The 19,948-nt window shown below is 36.2% G+C and overlaps 1 protein-coding gene across 4 annotated transcripts in view; it reads right to left on the minus strand.

Annotated features, from left to right (window-relative positions):
- Tlk (Tousled-like kinase) overlaps positions 1-19,948 on the minus strand; it is a 138,378-nt gene that overhangs the window by 7,555 nt on the left and 110,875 nt on the right. For all 4 annotated transcript variants that reach the window (XM_085957495.1, XM_085957494.1, XM_085957496.1 and 1 more), the window contains 7 exons: positions 7,026-7,116; positions 5,537-5,898; positions 5,044-5,352; positions 3,010-3,215; positions 1,882-2,257; positions 1,219-1,370; positions 947-1,090 (listed from right to left, as the gene is read on the minus strand). In XM_085957495.1, coding sequence (XP_085813621.1) covers positions 947-1,090; positions 1,219-1,370; positions 1,882-2,257; positions 3,010-3,215; positions 5,044-5,352; positions 5,537-5,898; positions 7,026-7,116 — 1,640 coding nt within the window. The remainder of the gene's footprint in view (positions 1-946; positions 1,091-1,218; positions 1,371-1,881; positions 2,258-3,009; positions 3,216-5,043; positions 5,353-5,536; positions 5,899-7,025; positions 7,117-19,948) is intronic.

The raw sequence follows: 19,948 nt of genomic DNA on the forward strand, positions 1-19,948 counted from the left end.
GATCTGTTGATAACTACTTGACATCCCTAACTGACCATTGGAATTGTACATACAATGCTTGTCAACTTTCTCTCAATAAACGTTCTGAGCCAAAAGTTATCAACTCTAATTAAGTGGATCCACCGTTGTTTAACCTTACAACCGGATCCGGCAGGTATCATAGGATTTCATACATTGAAATTCTGAGTGGAATTGCAGAAATGCATGTCCATATTCATACAGCCTACTACACCATTAGTCATTAGAGGTGGGAAAACTGGTCGATTTTGAAGACTAAGTATATTTATTACCAGTATAAAAAAATACTTAGTATCGAAACTTGTTCCAAAATACTTACTAGTAATACATACTCAACTGGAACTAAAACTAACTCCATAGTATTACAGTATAGTTACCATTTCTGTCCTTCACTATACCAACTTTACAATTGGGGAGAAAGAGAGAATGACGATTAGAAATATTGGCTTTAATAGAATCACTAAAAAATACACTGAGCGCTGAGTCGATTTTAAACACATTTAAAATTTATGAGCTGTTTTTATGTTAGGTTATAATATTCTTGAATGAATATACAATGATTTTTTTTATTTCAACCATGTTTTGAGCTGTCATAATAAGCCTGTGGGAATGTGGTCCAATAATTACACAAAATTTATCACCTATTGTTTATACATAAGCGATTATAGACTCACTAGTATCGAGGATTCCAAATATTTTTTAACAAGGATAGGGCCACACATACTGAGTATGGGTAGTACATGCCGAGACTTAAGTACGCAAACTGGTGACAGTATTTCTAACTCACCTCTATTAGTCATGTAGTGATACATGACTGATATCTCAGACGTAAACGAGTAACGTTATGATAAAAAAAACATGTTCCAAAACTGAATTCAAAGACCATAAGTAGGGTATAATAGATGAGTAGTACAAAAGTTATATTTACTTGATATAGTTGGCTTTCTTGTCTTCTTTCCAGTCTTTATTCAATTGATGAACTTTACAAGCCGTGTACCTCTGCTCCCGCAAGTCAAAAGCTTTGTGTACTTCGCTAAATCCACCTTTGCCGAGAAGCATCAGCAACAGATATCTGCAAGAAGTCGTTGACCATCAGTTGCCAAAATACGAAAAGAAAACTATAGACAGATGCGCAGATGACTATCCGGGAATTTCCAGCTGGGAAAAAAAACAACACAATAGGATGTAAATGAGAATTACCTCTCCGAAAGAACAGGGTGAGCACTGAATCGACTCTGGTCTTCGTTGTGAATCCGCTTCAGTTCTCTGATGTGAAGATTTCGCTCTCTTTCAAGTTTCTCCATTTCCAATTGCAGGTCGGCGTCTTCTTTTTTGAGGGCGCTCTGCCTCAGCTGGAAAGATTTCAATTCAATTGTGATTACAGATAACTCGATGGCGGCAAGAAAATTTATTTGTTCTCATCAATGGACTGTTAATCGTCCACAACACTATGTTATTCACTCAAATTCAGATTCACACCACACATTCAATCATGAAAAAAATGGTGTAACTAAGATACGGGAGGGGCGCGAACATATTTCTCGAGCGCCAGCTATCCTGAGGGAAACTTCGGATGGAACCAGCTATTAGATAGTTCGATTAGTCTTTCGCCCCTATACCCAGTTCCGACGATCGATTTGCACGTCAGAATCGCTTCGGTCCTCCATCAGGGTTTCCCCTGACTTTGACCTGGTCAGATTCACACCACACATACAATCATGAAAAAAAATGGTGTAACTAAGATTCGGACAGACAATAATTTACACTTAGTTATCCGACATTAAAATACTGAGGGGTTGCCACACCTGTCAATATTTTCTATCCAAATTTAGTGATAGTATATTTATAATAGATTTGACTAACCTTCAGTATTTCATCAGCTTCATAGTACTCCTGAAATGAAAAAGTGGGCAGAGGATCGGGTTTGAGGAAAGTTGGAGGTTCGGTCCCATTGTGAAGAGTGGTTTGCGCAGCCCCCCCAGCCGACGCACCGGTCCCCCCTCCCGTGGCACTGCCCCCTCCGCTGGCGGCGCCTGTCCCTGTCCCCGTGGCACCCGCACTGCTCACCACGCCGGCACCCGCACTGGCACTGGCCGCCGCAGCCCCGGCCGAGCTGCCTCCCGTGCTGTTTCTTTTGCCTCGACCTGTCCCTCCTTCTACGTTGGAAGGCCTCTTCTTCAGGAGGAGTTTCTTTTGTCTGTCTATTTCTTCTTTTTCTGCTGTGATTTCTTCTTGTCTCCTGTAAATGTAACCCTCAAATTAATGACATACATTTATTAGAATGTCGAAGCCAAAAGATCAGTTCGTATGAATATTGAATATAAATAAATAAAAAAACACAGCATATCAACCTCGAGTTAATATAGTTCAGGTTAAGTGGTTCTCAAACGTGTCGCATTACACATTAAAGGTGATTTTTAATGATCAGTTTTGCTATTCGATCAGTCTTGAGCTGTCAGTTAAACTGAAGTGGCCGATTGAAACAGAAATGTGACAGGATGGGTGTACCATCAGTTATCGTATCTGTTTTTAGAGTTGCCAGTTAAATTGACGTATAAATTACCCGTATATTTGATACTACTTTTCTAATTTCGATTGACATTATTTCTTCAAATACAGGTACTAGCGACACATCGCCGTTTTCCAACTGAACTGTCAACTGAAACTGAACTGACAGCTAAACTGATCGTCTAAATACTCCATCGATTCAAAACTTAACAGAACAAAACGGAAACCTCGACTGAACGGTCAACAGAATTGATGTCTAAATGAACGTTAAGAGTGAGACTGAAAAGCCATAAATCCAAATAATCTATGCTTCAAGTTCATTTAGAAAATAAGGTATTTTAAAACATTAATGAAACTTCTGATGGTTTTGAAATCTTTTTTCAATAGAATACTTATTATTCTCCATAAGGATTGTACTGATCTCATATTTTGAAAATAATTTTCTGAGAAATTTATAATAAAAAGAAATTAACAGTGACTTACCTAGTTAATTCTTGAAATGCATATCCGTCAGTCCAATTCTCTTGAAACGTTGCGCCTACTCTTTGCGTAACAAACTGTCCTAATCGTAACCTATTTTGCATACATCTCTGCCGCGCTTCCTTTTTTTCAATTGTGCTTTTTTCATTTAATAATTTCTTTACAACATCAATACATTTGTTAATGTGGGATTTATGTTGCTCTATCACCTGCAAAATAAAATATTTATTATAATTAATCGACATACTTGGACCTTTTTAGTAAGTATAAATAACATCACTACAATATAATTGTGGTAATGAGCTAGTTACGGCTACTTAACTATTATTAATTGGAGATAATGAAGATATCAAACAATGCTCCAATATAGATGGGGAACAGATGAGTGTTCCGAAGATGGTCAATGGATTCCCATGGCAGAATGGACTCACGGGAAGAGCAAGCCATTGCTCCAGAGACAATGTGGAGAGGGATGCCGGGAGTTATTGCTCGTGGACGACTGGAGGATAACAGCGGAGGACCGAGTGTCGAGGAGGCGGAGAATCGAGGAGGCCAGGGCTAGATTTGGACTGTAGCGCTATCGAAGATCATATCAAACTAATTCGTATAACATGATTGGTTCACATTTATTTCTAAAGGAATTATTATATTACTTACTTTAAGAGCTTTAGTATCAGGTAAATTAACAAGGATAAATAATATAAGACAATGAACTGTTGTCATCAATTAAAAATGTCTGATTCAACTCTTTTCAATACATAGTGGAAAAGGTATAAAAAAATTATTATACAACAGGAAAGAACAATAATTAGACTTAATTTAAAGTATATTATTCTGTTCATCTACATTCTACATGACATATTCGAATAAGTGACTTGTAAGGGAATTTTCTTAAATTATTTGTTAAATATCGCCATCCCGGAACCACAACATAGTTTTAAGATAATTGAATCCAAAGATTTTAGCCTCACTAAACTGATTAAACCAAACCGTACACATGGAATAGAGTATTTGGTAGAAGTGGAGATAAATTGGTAAAATAAAAACAAAGAGCTGAGAGACCAGTCATATTATAGAACTGAGTCTGACATTTGTGTAGTATAGATCAGCGCTGTCTAACTTCATTTAGGCCATTTTTTCTTTAGCAAACATTTCGAGGCCAAAGAGGATAGGTAAATGAAGTCAGTTAATTTCAATTCAAAAGTATTTTTTTAAGTGATGCAGATACTGAAGCTTCTTGAGATCTTATTCCTTGGTTAAAATTCATGTTTCCCATGCACGAATGATACTGGTATTGGTAATGGCACTTTAAGTAAGTTGTATTCATTGCACACAGCTATATGTAGTTTGTAAACATTCTAAATACTGTGGCTTACCTTTGTTAAGAATAAATAGTTAATCAATCTCCCACCGTTCTTGAATTTCTCGATTTTCAACTTCAATCTTTCTTTTATTAGTAGCACTCATTTAGGAAATGTTTATATAAACGAATAAATATGAAATTCAATTGTGTTATATCACACTTCACTGATGGAAAATAACCCACGATAAATTTTAACACAGCCGTGCGTTATCAACTGTTAGACAAGACTTTTGTGGGAACGCTCGGACCACTTTCGATCAATTGGGCCGACAAGGGATGACGTTTGGCAAAATGTTGCCCAACGAATAAACTTAATTAGTCATATTTATTTATTTGTAATGCAATATTTTAATTTTAACAAATTTATGTTTTTTTCAAGCTGGAAAAATTAAGCAGTATATTTCTTTGTTTTGAAAAAATATTTTTAATATATAGTATTATAATGAAATGATTTCATATTTTAATGTATGATGGGTAAATCTCTCCCCAATGTTTGATGAAAAATTTGCTGTACAGCTAGTGGGCCGCCAGTTGGACAGCGCTGGTGTAGATGATAATATAGCTATGTTAAAATAAATCAGTTTTAAGCCCCGGATAATGACTACATTATGCCATAAAAAGTTTGCAGATATTATGAAAAGAAAAGAAAAAATATTATAAACTTAGAAGTGAACCTTTTGCTGTGCGGAGACCTGGTGCCTGAGTTCCTCCGACGCCCTGGTGAGTTCGTCGATCTTGTTATTCCGGAACTCCAAGTCGGAGGAGGCCTGCGTCTCAAACTCTTGGATCCTCTGGCAGGTGAGGTCGGTCTGCGATTGCTTAAAGGAGGTGGCGAGGGAAGGAGGCGGGGGGCGACTCGAGGAACCTACTCCGGTGCCGACCGCCCCAACACCTCCGCCGCTGCCGGCCCCGCCGCCCCCTGAACTGCTCTTGAAAAATTCTCCCCCACTGCTGCCCAGAAGGCCTGACGGTGAAGGAGGATACTAGAAAAAGAAACACGCGCAGATTGAAATATTACAGTATCTGAAAAAATAATGTGAAGATACCCAATCAATTTTTAAAGGCTATAATATATTGTTTGCTACGAATTTGAGAATCGAGATGAGTATTCAACGATATAACATTAGGGAGGTTTCTATGTTTTAGAAAGAGGAAAGGAATACCAACCATAGGGTAGTTGGCCAGCTGCGGAGAGGGGCTCTTGGCGCCTTGGTGCCTGACGGGGCTGCTGGAAGGGTGCTTGCTGAAGTACTCTTGAATGTTCTTGCTATTGTTGGCGGCGGAGGCGGCACCGGGGCGCGGTTTTCCTCCGCCGCCCTGCCCCCCTCCACCGCCGACACCGCCTCCTGCACCACCGCTGCTGCCGAGCTCGTCCCCTTTCCGCTTGCGTTTGCGGTCAGGGGGCAGGCCGACAACAGTGGGGGCCGCCCCGCCCGGGATGCCGCCCGAGCCGCCGCTGCCCGATCGCATGATGCCTCCCGGCTTCTCTGGCGTGAGGGCGTCTGCCTCTTTGTCGCTGTGCGATGAACCTGAAATTGACAATGTAAAATATGTTTCAAGATATTTCTCCCGTTAATCTTCAATGGAAAAATATTTAGATTGTATGTGGATATAAATGTACCACATTGTAAATAAAGCGTCGATGCCATTGTGGTACTTTACAAGCTGCTAGTCGGCGAGTTTAAAAGCGAGCGAGTCAGCTAGTGCGATTGTGATGATGACACACCAAACTTTCCACTCGCTCAGAAGCCAACAAGCTAGCGAGTTGAAACCGTAATTTTTCATACGTATTGAGTAGTTTGTTTTTTTACCGGCAGGTTCGCCACTATCGCTCTACTGCGCAGACGCAGTTCGGCCCACACGCCAGCGAGTATCGAGTAAAGTAGCCCCCGACTTTCAACTTTTCTCGGTAGATTGTTTACAATCTGCTTGTTAGCTAGTTCGATGATGACACTGGGCGAGTTTACGAGCATATTGTAAATTCGCCGGCTTGTAGCTTAATGTCATCAAGCCTTAAGGTTCAACAATCAAAGAACGGGAATTGGGCTTGGGTTGATGTGACAATGTAAATACTGTCAGTGATAGTAACCATAGACGATAATATACAACTAGCCCGCTCTTCATACAAGAAATGGTATCTACGTGTCTCACTTTCATGTGACTTAGTGTGTTTTAAATTTAAATTCTGCATAAAAAGTTAATTAAACATACAAGTGATCAATTTACGCTCTTAAATTATTTACCCCCAATTTACTTTAATTTGAAAAGTTTCCATTAATTTCAGTTAAATTAATATAATTATTGTGTAGGATATTATTACTTGAAGTGATCACAGTCTAAATTTCAACTATAGATATATTATTCAAATTAAGTGGTACTACAAATATATGATAGACCTTGAAATTATTAATATGTACCTACCTATATTTATTAAAAAAAAAAAAAAAAAGATAGGTTAAAACATTCAATTTGACAGTTCACCAACACATTTCTGTTGATAGTAACACGTAAAACAAGATGGCGCTGACATCGCAAATATTTTAGACGTAGCAAATCTTTCGAATGGACATTAGCTTATTTTTTGTTTTAGACGTATTATAGGTAGGGTATGTATGAGACAAGATTAAATAATATATATTTTATTAACAAATCTCACCAGTGCTCATATTAGAGTCTTGACTATGAATCGGATGAGCTGCGTTGACAGTCGCCTGGGGTGCCATCTGTAAAGTAGATCCAGCTGCCATCTGAAACAAGAAAATGTCAATAAATAAATGCATTGATAATAATAATGCGGTAGGAACATAATAATAAAACAATTATTATTATCTCTTGGTAACATCGCTAGCCATAAACACGTACTTATGAGATCGACGGCCAACCAAACTAAATAACGGTCATAAGTGTTGCCAGAATGACAATGTAAATAATATAGAACTATTAACTTTCGGTAAAAGTACCTACCTAGTTAGGTTTTTATATTTTTCTAAATAAAGAATAATACATACATTATTACTTTCGGCGTCCTATCTATTCGATACGCAACCGATATTCGTCTCGCATACAATTTAAATGCGTCTTACGTCAACGTAATAAAATTGTAAAACATTAACTAGTTACTAGATAATTACGTACAGTAGGCAAGTACCTACTTACCTGTATGCAATATGCAGTAAAACTATGGACAGGTTGTCAAAAAATTAATACCCACATATCTATTGGTGCGTACTTTTTATCAATGATTGTGAATGTAATTATTTCAAGTATTTACCTATAAGAGGTTGGGACTCAGGAGTAGATACCTACCTACCTACCTATATAAATTTAATCATAATATTGCCTATGCTCAGGTAAGTATTACAGAGTACAGAATAAGATTGTGAGAGATTGGCAATTGAAGCAGACAAAATTAAATAAATAATTCTTTCACGAAACGCTGCGAGATCTTTTTTATATCGTCAACACTCCCAAGGTCAGTCAGCCAGCACACATCGAGTCATCATGCTGCGAAGACAATCGACGGTCAGTGCGAATAAATTTGCGTTGTCTCTTTCACTTCCACCATAATAAATAATAATAAAATTTTGCACTTCGTACGTGAGTGACACTGAGGTATTTATTTATACACCCAATATACCTACCTACACAGAACACGACTATACCTACACCTACATCAACATTATTCCATTTCCATCACCCAAAAAGTATTTGGAGAAAGACGTCCAATATATTTTTTCATCAGATTCCATGTTTTAAAGTCTTCTCTCAAGGTTATCTATACAAACCTATATAATAGTATTATTATTATGTAATTATAGACGTAGGTACATAGGTCATAGACACACAATATTATAAAGTCCTTACATTAATATAGTAATACATAATATTATTTTAGTGATGTGTCAATTACCTACGTGGTCGCAGTCATGATTTATTCTGGATTGGAACCGTTTCCTCGTGTCAAGCCTATCAGGCACCATTAGCGAGGGGTGCAAGACTAGTAAATGCGCTCCCTAAAGACAAGACATTTTCAATGATGTACTTTGCATTTTATTTTTGAAACTGTATTTTTCTGTATAAAATTGTATATTTTTCGTTCTCAAAAATTATATTTTTCTGTATTTTTCTTATTAAATTGTACTTAGGTATGTTTTGATTATTTTTTTTTTGTTATTATTGTTGTTATTATTTATATATTTCTTTTTCTATATTCTCTTCTCTCTTGTGAGGGTAATGTTTGACTTATAATTTAAATCTCATGTTGTGTACGTCTTGAATTTAGATTTGTTATGTCCACAATGTTTTGTATTCATAAATAATAATCCTAGTCCCATTTTCGTAGGTAGCGGGCTGGTAGGTAGTATTTAATTTTTTATTGAATTCCAGTTCACATTCTTTATCGATAAAAAGAGGGTGAGAAGGCACAGGCAGCTCTTCCTACGGTGGTTCGAGGCATCGTTTCGCAGTCATGGCCGCTGCCCGTGGCTCGCGAGTACCAAATCCGAATCGGCGTACTCGGGTCGGAGACCGTATTACGCGATAAATTAAATCGTCCGCTGGAAACTATTTAGAATCGCCGCCATTGTTATGCCGACGACCAAGAGAATGCTCGCGCAGGCAGGGGTCATTGATCATCGCTGTGCTGTCGTGCGACGCGTACGACTTCGACAGAACCTCGGTTGAAAAAATGTGACTCGAAATCTAATCGGCTCACGCCACGCCACGATCGGACAAACCAATGTATTATTTTTGAGCAACGAATATGTACCAGAGTGGAAAATATTCCTTGGTAGGTGTATTTGGAATATATCCACGGGTGCACCAAACAAAACTGCGCAAAATATATCCAAGATAAGAGGCAATAGATATTTATATAAAAGACGTCGTCAAACCATCATTGCGTCAAACTCATGACAAAAAATAGTAAGTATTGTATGAAATAATAAGGTGTGCAGAGTAAAATCTCTCAATAGAGTAAGTAGTATAGAAATAAGTAGGCACACTGGCTGCAGGTCATAGCCCACAATGAGGTCAACAGCCGAGCCACGGTTCACAAATACTCACTGGTAACAGGTAAGTTGTATGTAACTAATAAAATGTAAGTAAAAAAATTACCTACGTACATTTTGAACGGGAGATAGCGTTCAATAAAATAATTCCATTTAATATGAAATTCCACTACTGAAAGCAAATTTAGCAAAACATTACGATACACTACTAACATACGGGGGCAGATTGGAAAAACTCGGGATTATTTAGTTAATCGATCTAGAGCGGAATGCAGAAACATTTGTCATAACTAAAATTTCCTTAGCAGAAAACACTATGCAGAAACATTGTCCTTAGTTAAGATCATTTCTATTGAAAATAATACCATATTTAAAATTTCTCTTTCCTATAGTTTAGGTAAATTATTTTATAATTGTTAAACGATGACAAAATTATGACAACTGCATTTTATAAAAATGCAATAACTATAAATACATCCTTAATAAATAGGTCCTTGTCCTTATTGTGAAAACATGTAACATTCGGAGAAAGATTTTTTTACGTGGTTGAAAAATTAATAAGAAAAGTATTGGTTACATCAACTTCGAATACTTTTATTTTTTTATTTAAGTACCTACTTCAAAAATTTATGTTAAGTGTAATTATTATATAAAATCACTGAAATTAATAAAAACCTTAAAAATATAAGTTATAATGAAAAATTCTATGTGTGTGTTTGTGGGGGGGGGGGGGGGCGTAAATTTATCGCACCGGCACTGACTCCACTGCTCAGATGCATTGATGATCCACACGATAGAAAAATTAGAGGGAACGTTGTAGGCCCTCAACTTAGGGCCCCGGGGCCGGAAAACTAAAATTTGAAAATATTCATCAAATACAAATATTTAAAATTTCGTAAAATGCGTTTTAAAACGTTGTTTTCTGGTGGGGGAGGCAATTGTCCAGGGTCAAGCATAAATCCGGCACTGATTAATGATTATTAAGTATTTCCAAAACACGGTTAACGTGAAAACATATCACATTATTGAATGTCGAATGCGTACGATTAAAATGTAAGAAACGCAACGTAAGAATTATTGTATATGGTACCTAGAAGACCTGGACTGCGCCACATGAGATTTAAGAATGCTCGGTCAAAACAACTCGAGAGTGTCGACGCTGGATCGTCCAAGATGGAGAAATTTGCTGAAGGAGGCCAAGACCCGCCAAGGGTTGTTGTATTGCCATAAATGTTGATGGTGATAGGTATCTAAATATGGGTTGTTCACGATTTGCAAAAAAATGTTTAGAAAAGAATTATGGAGTTGGCATTCGTCGGTCTACCGGGATTTCTCGCGTCGTTCCTCCCCTGCTAATAATTAAGGCAATTAATGAATAATGTAACGATTACCCTTACTGCATTCCGCTAATAATATATTAATAATTGTAAGTGCATCAAACATATATAGTTATAATGATTATAACAGTGTATTCAAAAAAATATGTCCAAATTACTCTATTCAGCCAGATATTGTTACGAGGCACCCCTATGTTTATTGCATCCAAGGTTTACGACCTAGCGAAAGATAAAATACGTTTATGGCGTCAAAATTATATAATATTATGTTACGGGTTACGGTTATCTACAATAAATGTCATGGGGTAGGTACACACTATTGTGTACCTTGATTGATTGTTGAGTAGAGGCCATTTTATTATTAAACAAGTAAATGAGACACCCGGGGGCTATATTAGGGTAAAGCTATAATAAAATATATATTTTATTGTTTTAATGTAAGTAGGAGTGAATAAGGAGTACCTATCCCACTGTGAAATAACTTATGTCATCAGCAGAATCTCGGCATATCTTTGGAAAGTATTGATTTTATAATGCTCAGTTCAGCGATTTCCAATCGGGTCCGCAGAACCTTGGCGCTCCGCGAGAATTCGAAAAAGCTTATAAAAACAACCACTGAAAACGCTTTGGTAACAGAGTGAAAAAAGGTTTTAACGAAACGTATGTTTATAAACAATGAAATATTTTGAAACCTTGGCACGATTACTGTCCAACAAGAAAATTTAGGCACAATCCGGAAGGCGCTGTCGTCGACTAAATATGAGGAGCTTGTTAGTTTATAATCTAAGTACGGTTAAAAATGGGAGGGGCTTGTTAGTTCACAGTTTTAACACGTAGTCACGAAGATCTTGTTCGACAGTACGTAGTATTTATTGAAGTAGCTACCCTGTATACATACCAAGCTAAAGTTTTCAAGAGGGGAAATTTTGTAAAAACAAGGAAGGAAAGAATAAAAAAATAAGAGGAATAGAGTTTTCGGTAATGAGCAACACCATCTACTATGCTTTATTCCTTTAGTTTCTGTCAAAACGTGCAAAAATGTGTATGCCATAGTGGAACTATGTGTTGATTAGTATTTTGGCGAGTCAATTATAAGATTAACTATAACGAGTGGACGCCGTTTACAGTAAAGTTGTACCGATAACTTTAGCAGGTGACTACTACTACTATGCAGTATGTACGCAAATATTTCACAAAACATGCAAGAAAGAGGGCAACAGTGTATTTTTAGCCGACAAAGTCTTCTAACTCGTGTGTGATTCAAAAGTATCAAAACGATAGATAAAAAAAAACTTGCTGTGCGGACATCACATCACCACAGTATCGGCAGTATCGGCGCAGTACGGACATTTTATTATCGTTAGCTGTCAACATTGTTATCAGTAGTTATCAGGTTATCACGGTATCAATGTTACCATTGATGATATTTTTTATCAATAATAAAAGCACAGATTTTCATATTTATGTGAATCATATTTATAAACTAAATATACCTACACCTAAAATGATTTTTATCCATAGGATGTTGCTGAATATCAATAAATTCTTGGTATTTTCGAAATGGTACTATAAAAAAGCCGTCATGATTTCAAATAAAACAATAGGTAATTACCTAAGCCCTACTTTAATAACGGTCAGAACAGATTTCTACACCTAGACTAGTAATACCCAACCTTTTATAGATTGGAGGAACGCTTATAGTACCTACCCACGTATTTCGAAATCAAATAGTGACGCAAAATGACGTTAACGTTCATTACGAGCAACATATTAATAGATTATTAATTTGGTCTTTGGTATCTAGATATATATTATTTGCAAAACGAAATGTTTAAATTTGTCCATATTGATTACATGATTATTTTTATTTGCAAAAGGGAAAGGGAGATAATTAAATAATAATAGGCATTTTTTTCCTGTGCGTAGGTATGTAGTAATAAAATGAAAAATTAATTAAACATTATACTATTGGATGTGGTGCGCAATGTGTTATATAAATTCTTCAATTAGGTTGTGGTAACATGCATCATTATGGCTTATTTGACGTAGGTATTCAAATATTTTTAAATCTATCTAAATATTTTTTCTCACATACGGTACCCACCATTGTAGCCAGCCATCAGCATACATCAAATTATTTATTTCCGTGGTGATACAAACTAATTACCTATAACACATAGGCTGTGTCAAAAAATAACCATGTGATAATAAAATTGATTGAACTAAAATAACATGACCACGGACAGCAGTATTATAATAAAATAATTAATATAACCTAAAAAGATCTAATACATATATAATTTGACATTAGGTAGGTACTCATTTCAGTTTAGATGCGTATATTTATGTAATACTAACTGCATAAAATACTAAAATAGGAGCCAATAATCTAAGTCTATACTAATTATCGTCTAATTTGATTGATTTTCAATAAAATTGAGACATGTAATATTGTATGCTGCTAATTAATCGTATATATACGTATTATTATTGTCTGTTAAAATAATAAATAAAATTAAGTAACCTTCATTATGTAAACGTCGAATTTGCGTTATGTCAAAATAAAGATATGACATGCCACGTGTTCGGTTAATTCTGATATTTTCACACGTTCTCAGTAATCTTAAAGTGCGGCCACACCGGCAACAAGTCGCGCGACAACTCGTTAAATTTTACGATAATTATCATAATTGCTTAAGAAATTTTACGACAATTATCATGCTTATCGTAAAATTTAAGAGTTGTGCGCGACTTGTTTTCGGTGTGGACCCGGCATTACACCCAACTGTTTCGATCGGCGAGTCCTATGTTAAGAATCGGGCACTAAAATAGGAATTATTCTCTTTTGGCCACGACAGGGAACGATCCTATGTGACATTTCACGATTGGTGGCGATCGTGGCAGACGAATGTCACGACTGTCATTAAAATCTGCAGATGTAATTTGAGCTTTAGGAGCGGGCATGAACGAAGAAGAAGCAACACACAAATGCTTGCTAATATCAGTGGAAGTGAGAACGTTGAGAATTGTAGCAATATGTTAATGTTTATAATAATTATACTTACCTTTCTGGGATAAGCTTTAACGAATTCTAAATTACAAACCTTTATGTACCTACTACGAAAAGGCATCACGCATCAGAGACATGACACGCATATGTTTCATTGTAAGCTATTGTCTTATACAAGACACACCCATTACATGAAATATAATTAGTAATATACGCCCCCATTAAAATGTATATTACATAGGTGCCATTTTTTCAATCACACACAATAATTATCCACGTAAATTTTTATGGCAATATTTACGCGAATATGCGCCGACATGATACCAAAACATGACAACAATGCTGCATTTCATGAATGTAAATTTGATACAATGCAATCTTATTGCAATGTGGGTAGTTTATTTAACCACATCACCCTGCTTGCCATTGAATGAAATTTTGTATGAGCAGACCTAGGATGAGCAGGGTCAGGTAAGACAATGTTTTAAAACAGGAAATAACTGCACGTCATCAAAGCTGCATAAACGGCACGATAACGCTAGCAATAAAATAATGTCATGGAAAGAGAAATCAGTTAGATAGCTGGTATCAATAAAATATTCCATTGCGATAGGAAAGAGCCGATGACACGAATGAATGCTGCTAAACTTGTTCGGTTATTACTGCAACTTTTCTATCGCATTGAATAATTAGCAGATTAATTATTAAACACAAATAAAGTAGTAGGTAGGTACCCATGGATGGAAACCACCTCGCATCAACGTGTTGTATTCATCTATTCCCATTCATAATACACCATTACTTCCGTGGTTAAATATTATTATTGTCGGTGATATCACAAAAATATGATTCTTTTCTAAGTTACGAAGAGAGATACGCTCACACGATAACCACTGGTGGGTGCGATAGGTTATAACGACTCGCAGTTTCGCATGCCCAACACTGGTTATAACCACGTGTCCAAACGTGAGGTGTGTATGCGTGGTAAGTGCGGAAATTAGTGGCAACGGCTATGGTTGTGTTCTTTTAAACATATCTAATCGAGATTTTGTCGACATAAGCGCGCGGGAATATTGAAATCAGTAAAGGAATGTAAAAAAAATGCTGTAGCTTAGATTGCAATATTAATATATTAAAAGATAGGTCGGAGGATCTGCAACGATGGGCTTTGATATTCTTTTAAATTAAATGTAAACGCCAATACTAGGTACAACAAAAAACATAAGTTTATGTACGGCGATAGCGACGAACTGGATAAGGTAAACATGTAAACTCATATCCGAATTTACGGAGAGCCACGAAAGTCCCTGTTGAATTGCTAAAATATGGTGGAGAAAAACATCTGACACTACTTACAGTTAAGTATAGTAAAAGTATGGGAGACGGAATCTGTCCCAATGACCGGGAGATGGTGTAGCAGTGGCGAGGGGTGGGAGGTATGGTGTTCAGATTCGACATAAATAGTGCACACTTCGCTTTGTCAGTCATAATTATTTGTTTTCATTGAACTAAGAATAGGTACAATTTGTAGATGGTGCTGCTGATTGGTTTTCAAAATTCAAGTCAACCCTGCCTAAGCCAAACCATAATAGTTTAGGTATGCTATGGCGATGCGAAAAAATAGTGAACACATTTTCAGCCATAGGTAGACTTATTTGTTTTCGTTGAATTAAAATATTATTACGGTGCTGCCTAATCCAAACCATAATCGATAAAAAATATTCTTGTATCTATAAAATATTTATACTTATGTTTAGACATTTTATAGATAAGGGAATATTTTTTGACTACTGTGCTTTGGATTCGTCAGGGTTTAATTGAATTTTTAAAACGAACAAACTCTATTTACACATTGTAGTCTCAGTTCAATGAAAACAAATACGTTTGACTGACAAAGTTTAGTATGCACTATTTCTGCCGGATCTTAACTGCCTACCTCCACCCTTCGCCACTGGATGGTAGTCGTATGTCTACTCCTCAAGAAGGGTGATATCCTGAAATACTATAGCTAATAAAGGGTACCGTCAAACGGGGTTATTCCGCCTGGTTACTACCTCTTAGCACGTCGTATAAGGTGTCTTCATATAAATTTATACTCTTCCATCGCCTGTTGCAATACTTTGAGAATGATATTGGCTAGTAACAGAGTGGGTTTCGTCCCGGAAATTCTACAACGGACTAAATGGGTATTCATAATGCCCAAATACTTAACAGAATTATCCCACACGATTGATGGAATATGTTCAATGAGATGCGCTTTCTTGTCTTTTATTTAATATTGCCCAATAAACGTCTATTATAAACTATAAAATTGTATCTAATGGCACCATCTTCCATGACACATGCCAAATCATAGAATACGGCATACGCGAACGACCAGGACATAATAGAGTAATAGACAGATCTGAAGTGGAAATTAAAATGAATGCCTCAAAGACCAAATATGTAGGCACTTCCATGATATCCTCCAAAGTCATAAACCCGATGCAACCACGTGGAATTGAATTATAACCATTCGTGAAAATCGACAACTTCACATATCACGGTTCCGTTTTCACTGTTAACAGCAATATGGAAACAGGAATCAGAAGACGAATACAGATAGCTAACAAGTGCTCCTTTGGAATCCGTAAACATTTGAAATCCAACGTGTGATCTCGGAACACAAAAATTCAAATATACAAAACACTGCTGAAGATAGTCCTCACACTGTATAGAATCCTCGATCGGAAGAGGATTGAGGATAGACCGGACTGGGAAAGACAACTTGAAGAGGCCAGGGTCCACCTCCGGTAAAGAGACTGATTCTTAAAAATCCACATAGATACACCAGGTAGATAGATATTAGGATGGGTAATCGTCAAGACTCAAGACGATCGTCGACCTTCAAAGAAATGTCGCGAAAAGAATATGACAAACATATTCATTCAATCAGACTTCCGGCATGTTACTTTCTACTTTAATTTTAATGGCAGGACGTTTATTTATAAATCTAAACGCCAAGTCAACAGCAAGGAAAATAGAGTATGATGTTTTAGCGATTTGCGGTAAACGTTGCGCAACGTATGTTAGCTGGAAAATGAAGACAGAGGCTGTCCGGGGATCGAAGGAAAGGGTGCAATATTGATTATTCTCAAGTCTGCCAACTCACAGCACTGACTTCACCACCCACCCCCACCACCCACTTACCACCTTCCGGCCCGACATCCCTCGCAACAAACTACGAACCAACTGAATATTTGCACCGCAACATCGCACTTACGCCACATATGTATGTATGTTCCTAACTATTGTACCGACGATGCATAACACCCTACTTATTGCAATATACTGGATACAGGTGTATGTAGCGGTGTACCCACAACCACTGTATATTCATGCTGCTGCGCGCTAATTCCATTCTACCTACATATCATTTTCGCTCCTAAGCGGCTCATAGTAGACGTCGGCAGAGTGGGGGTAAAACTTTTTTTTTAGAAAGAACGGTTGCCACCCGCATACATTAATGGGTCCAATTTCATATCAATATGTGCAATATATCAGTGATTTTGCTTGGATACACACATAGAACTGACATGACGATATAACAAACATGCTAACATTTTTTTTGTGTTCGATTTTGCATACAAATGTATCAATTAGAATTAGGTTCTAAGAACACGTGTATCGTCCAAGGATAAAATAAAATTACACGTATGAGAAGAAAGTATTCAAACTCAAATAGAATCGGTTGAAAGATACACATTAATTTTGCCAAGATAATGAACAAACGTTCCCGACACCATCTCTCATGATTTTCTTGCAAATTAAAAAAAATAGCTGATTTCATTAGGCACATTGATAAATTGTCATATTCATAGTATTTAAATATTATAATACATATATATACCATCATAAGTCGTCAGGTGTTCGAATTTAGAACTAATTACTAAGCCATCAGTCGCCCATCACAGTATAAGCCAGGTATCGGCAACGCGGCGCCAGTGCGCCCTCGGAGAATATTTGATGTGCCCTCAAGATACTATCATAGAAAACTTTTCTTCTAGATTTGAGGAATTTGTGTGATTAGAACGAACCAGTGGTGAGATGTCCATTTAATATGACTGAAAATGATATACCCAGTAAGATTTCAACATATTATTTTGAAATTAGTAATACCGAGGACCTAGAATTGGAAATAATAAATAATATACAAAATGATACTAGGTATATTAAAAGCACATAAAGAGTAGGGATAAATGTCAAATGTTAGAAAGTGACGCCCTCACTCATCGGACAACTTATGCTGGTGGATTTATAGTAGATACCTACCTACTTTTTACACATTTTTTAAAAATAAAAATCATCATTTTTTAATTAAAAAATACTACGTTAAACCTACGATTTTTTTAAAATCGTTGTGCCACCCTTTACATAACTTTAACTACATTTCAATGATTAAATTATTTACCTATACAGTACTAATAAAAATCTAATTTAAAAAAAAACATACATTTTATAAAGTTAAATAAAATTCAGTTTAAAGATGTAAGTTTATTAAAACAAATGTTAGTAAATGGCAGTTTTTGCTAAAAAAAATTACTCTCACCCTTAAGTACCTACCTACTATCTATGCAAACACCAGCCACTCGTTTACGAGGGGGTATCATTTTTCAGATACCGTGCCCTAGTAAAAATACAGCAGTTGTAAAGTACACGCACTGGAATGTTTGCTGATATTCAGGTTTTCATTGTAATCTGGCTACGGGCGGCCCTACCTCGAACTGCATGGGTCATATTATAAATTAATAAAATCAATATAAATTATCCAGGTGCTCAAATGGAGAATAAAAAAGACAAAAAATTTAAGGCTGATATGCAATTTAGAGTTATGTTAAAATAAATGAAGTAGGTAACGTGAAAATGCCATACATAATAATTATTATAAAAAATGAACGATATGCGAATAAGACAGCCATCAGTTTTGCAGGTTATAAATACGTCCCGTGTGCATTTCATTGTATGCAAGCGGCGCGCTAATCACTAGGAAAAGGCTTATGATTTTATCATTCATTGATTAGTGACATTCTGTGTATCAGCTCTGCACAAGAAAACGAAAAGAGTACCTACTTACCACGCAAAGTAAGAAACACTATTATTTTACCAATTATATTGACATTTTATTAATTGTATCGATCGAATTCAAGACATCTCTACATGCCAAGATAAAATACGAATGATCAGGCAATGCCACATTCATTACGTAGCTATTATAGATAGGCACAATGTGCCATCATTTTCTATGCTATTTATAATAGTATGATGTAAAATTATAGTATTTCTGAATAATTATAGTAGGTACATGAACACTTTTCATATTTGGCGAAAAATAATAGTACCTATTTCATATTTTTCGCGTACCTACCTAATCAGAATTACAGTGCTATGATTATTTATGTATTTAAAAAAAACATTGTGGACATAGCAAGTCAAAATTCAGGACGTTCACAATGTGAGATTTAAATTGAAAAAAAAGCTGGTTCTAATCAAACAGGTAAATAAAAATACATACTTCTACATTTCGCAAACTTTACTCTCATAAAGAGAAGAAAATAAAACAAAAACACAATGTATAGAATAAAATATATTTTCAAAAACAAAATACACAGCACATCATTGAAAATGTCCATGTCTTTGGGGAGCGGTTCTGACCCAGAATAAGTCATGACTGCGACCATTGGAGGTAATAATTTTATAATAGTCTAAGGTCCATATAAATTCAAATTATTTAGGACGCATGGATTGGAAACCATATCTCGTGATAGCAGACAAAAATGTCTCTAGTGCAGAAGTGACCTACGAAAGTTAAGAGAGTGAAAAGCGAGAATGCCTTGGAGAAAGGCAGATGGAAAATAATAGTTTGACGAATTATTGAAAGGAAAATAGTTATTATAGTAGGTACGGTTAGCAACACTGGGTAGGTACCGAGACTTGAAAACTTAATTTACCATGTCACATTGCTTACGGGAAATATTGACAGGTGGGGCACAAATTAGTTTTAGGGGAGGCAATAATATTATGATGTATAGATGCACGTAAAATGTACACAATTATACCTGGAATTCATAATAGGTGCTATACAAATACAAGAAAAGGTAATATCTACTCATTTTAAATAAAAAGTTTAGTTTAGATACCTACCTATTATACGGTTAGCTGGGTGGGTTAGCACACAGCTGTAGCG

This window comes from Rhyacophila brunnea, unplaced genomic scaffold (assembly GCF_057557595.1).
Source record: "Rhyacophila brunnea isolate RB1 unplaced genomic scaffold, BYU_Rbru_1.0 scaffold_7, whole genome shotgun sequence".
NCBI lineage: Eukaryota > Metazoa > Arthropoda > Insecta > Trichoptera > Rhyacophilidae > Rhyacophila > Rhyacophila brunnea.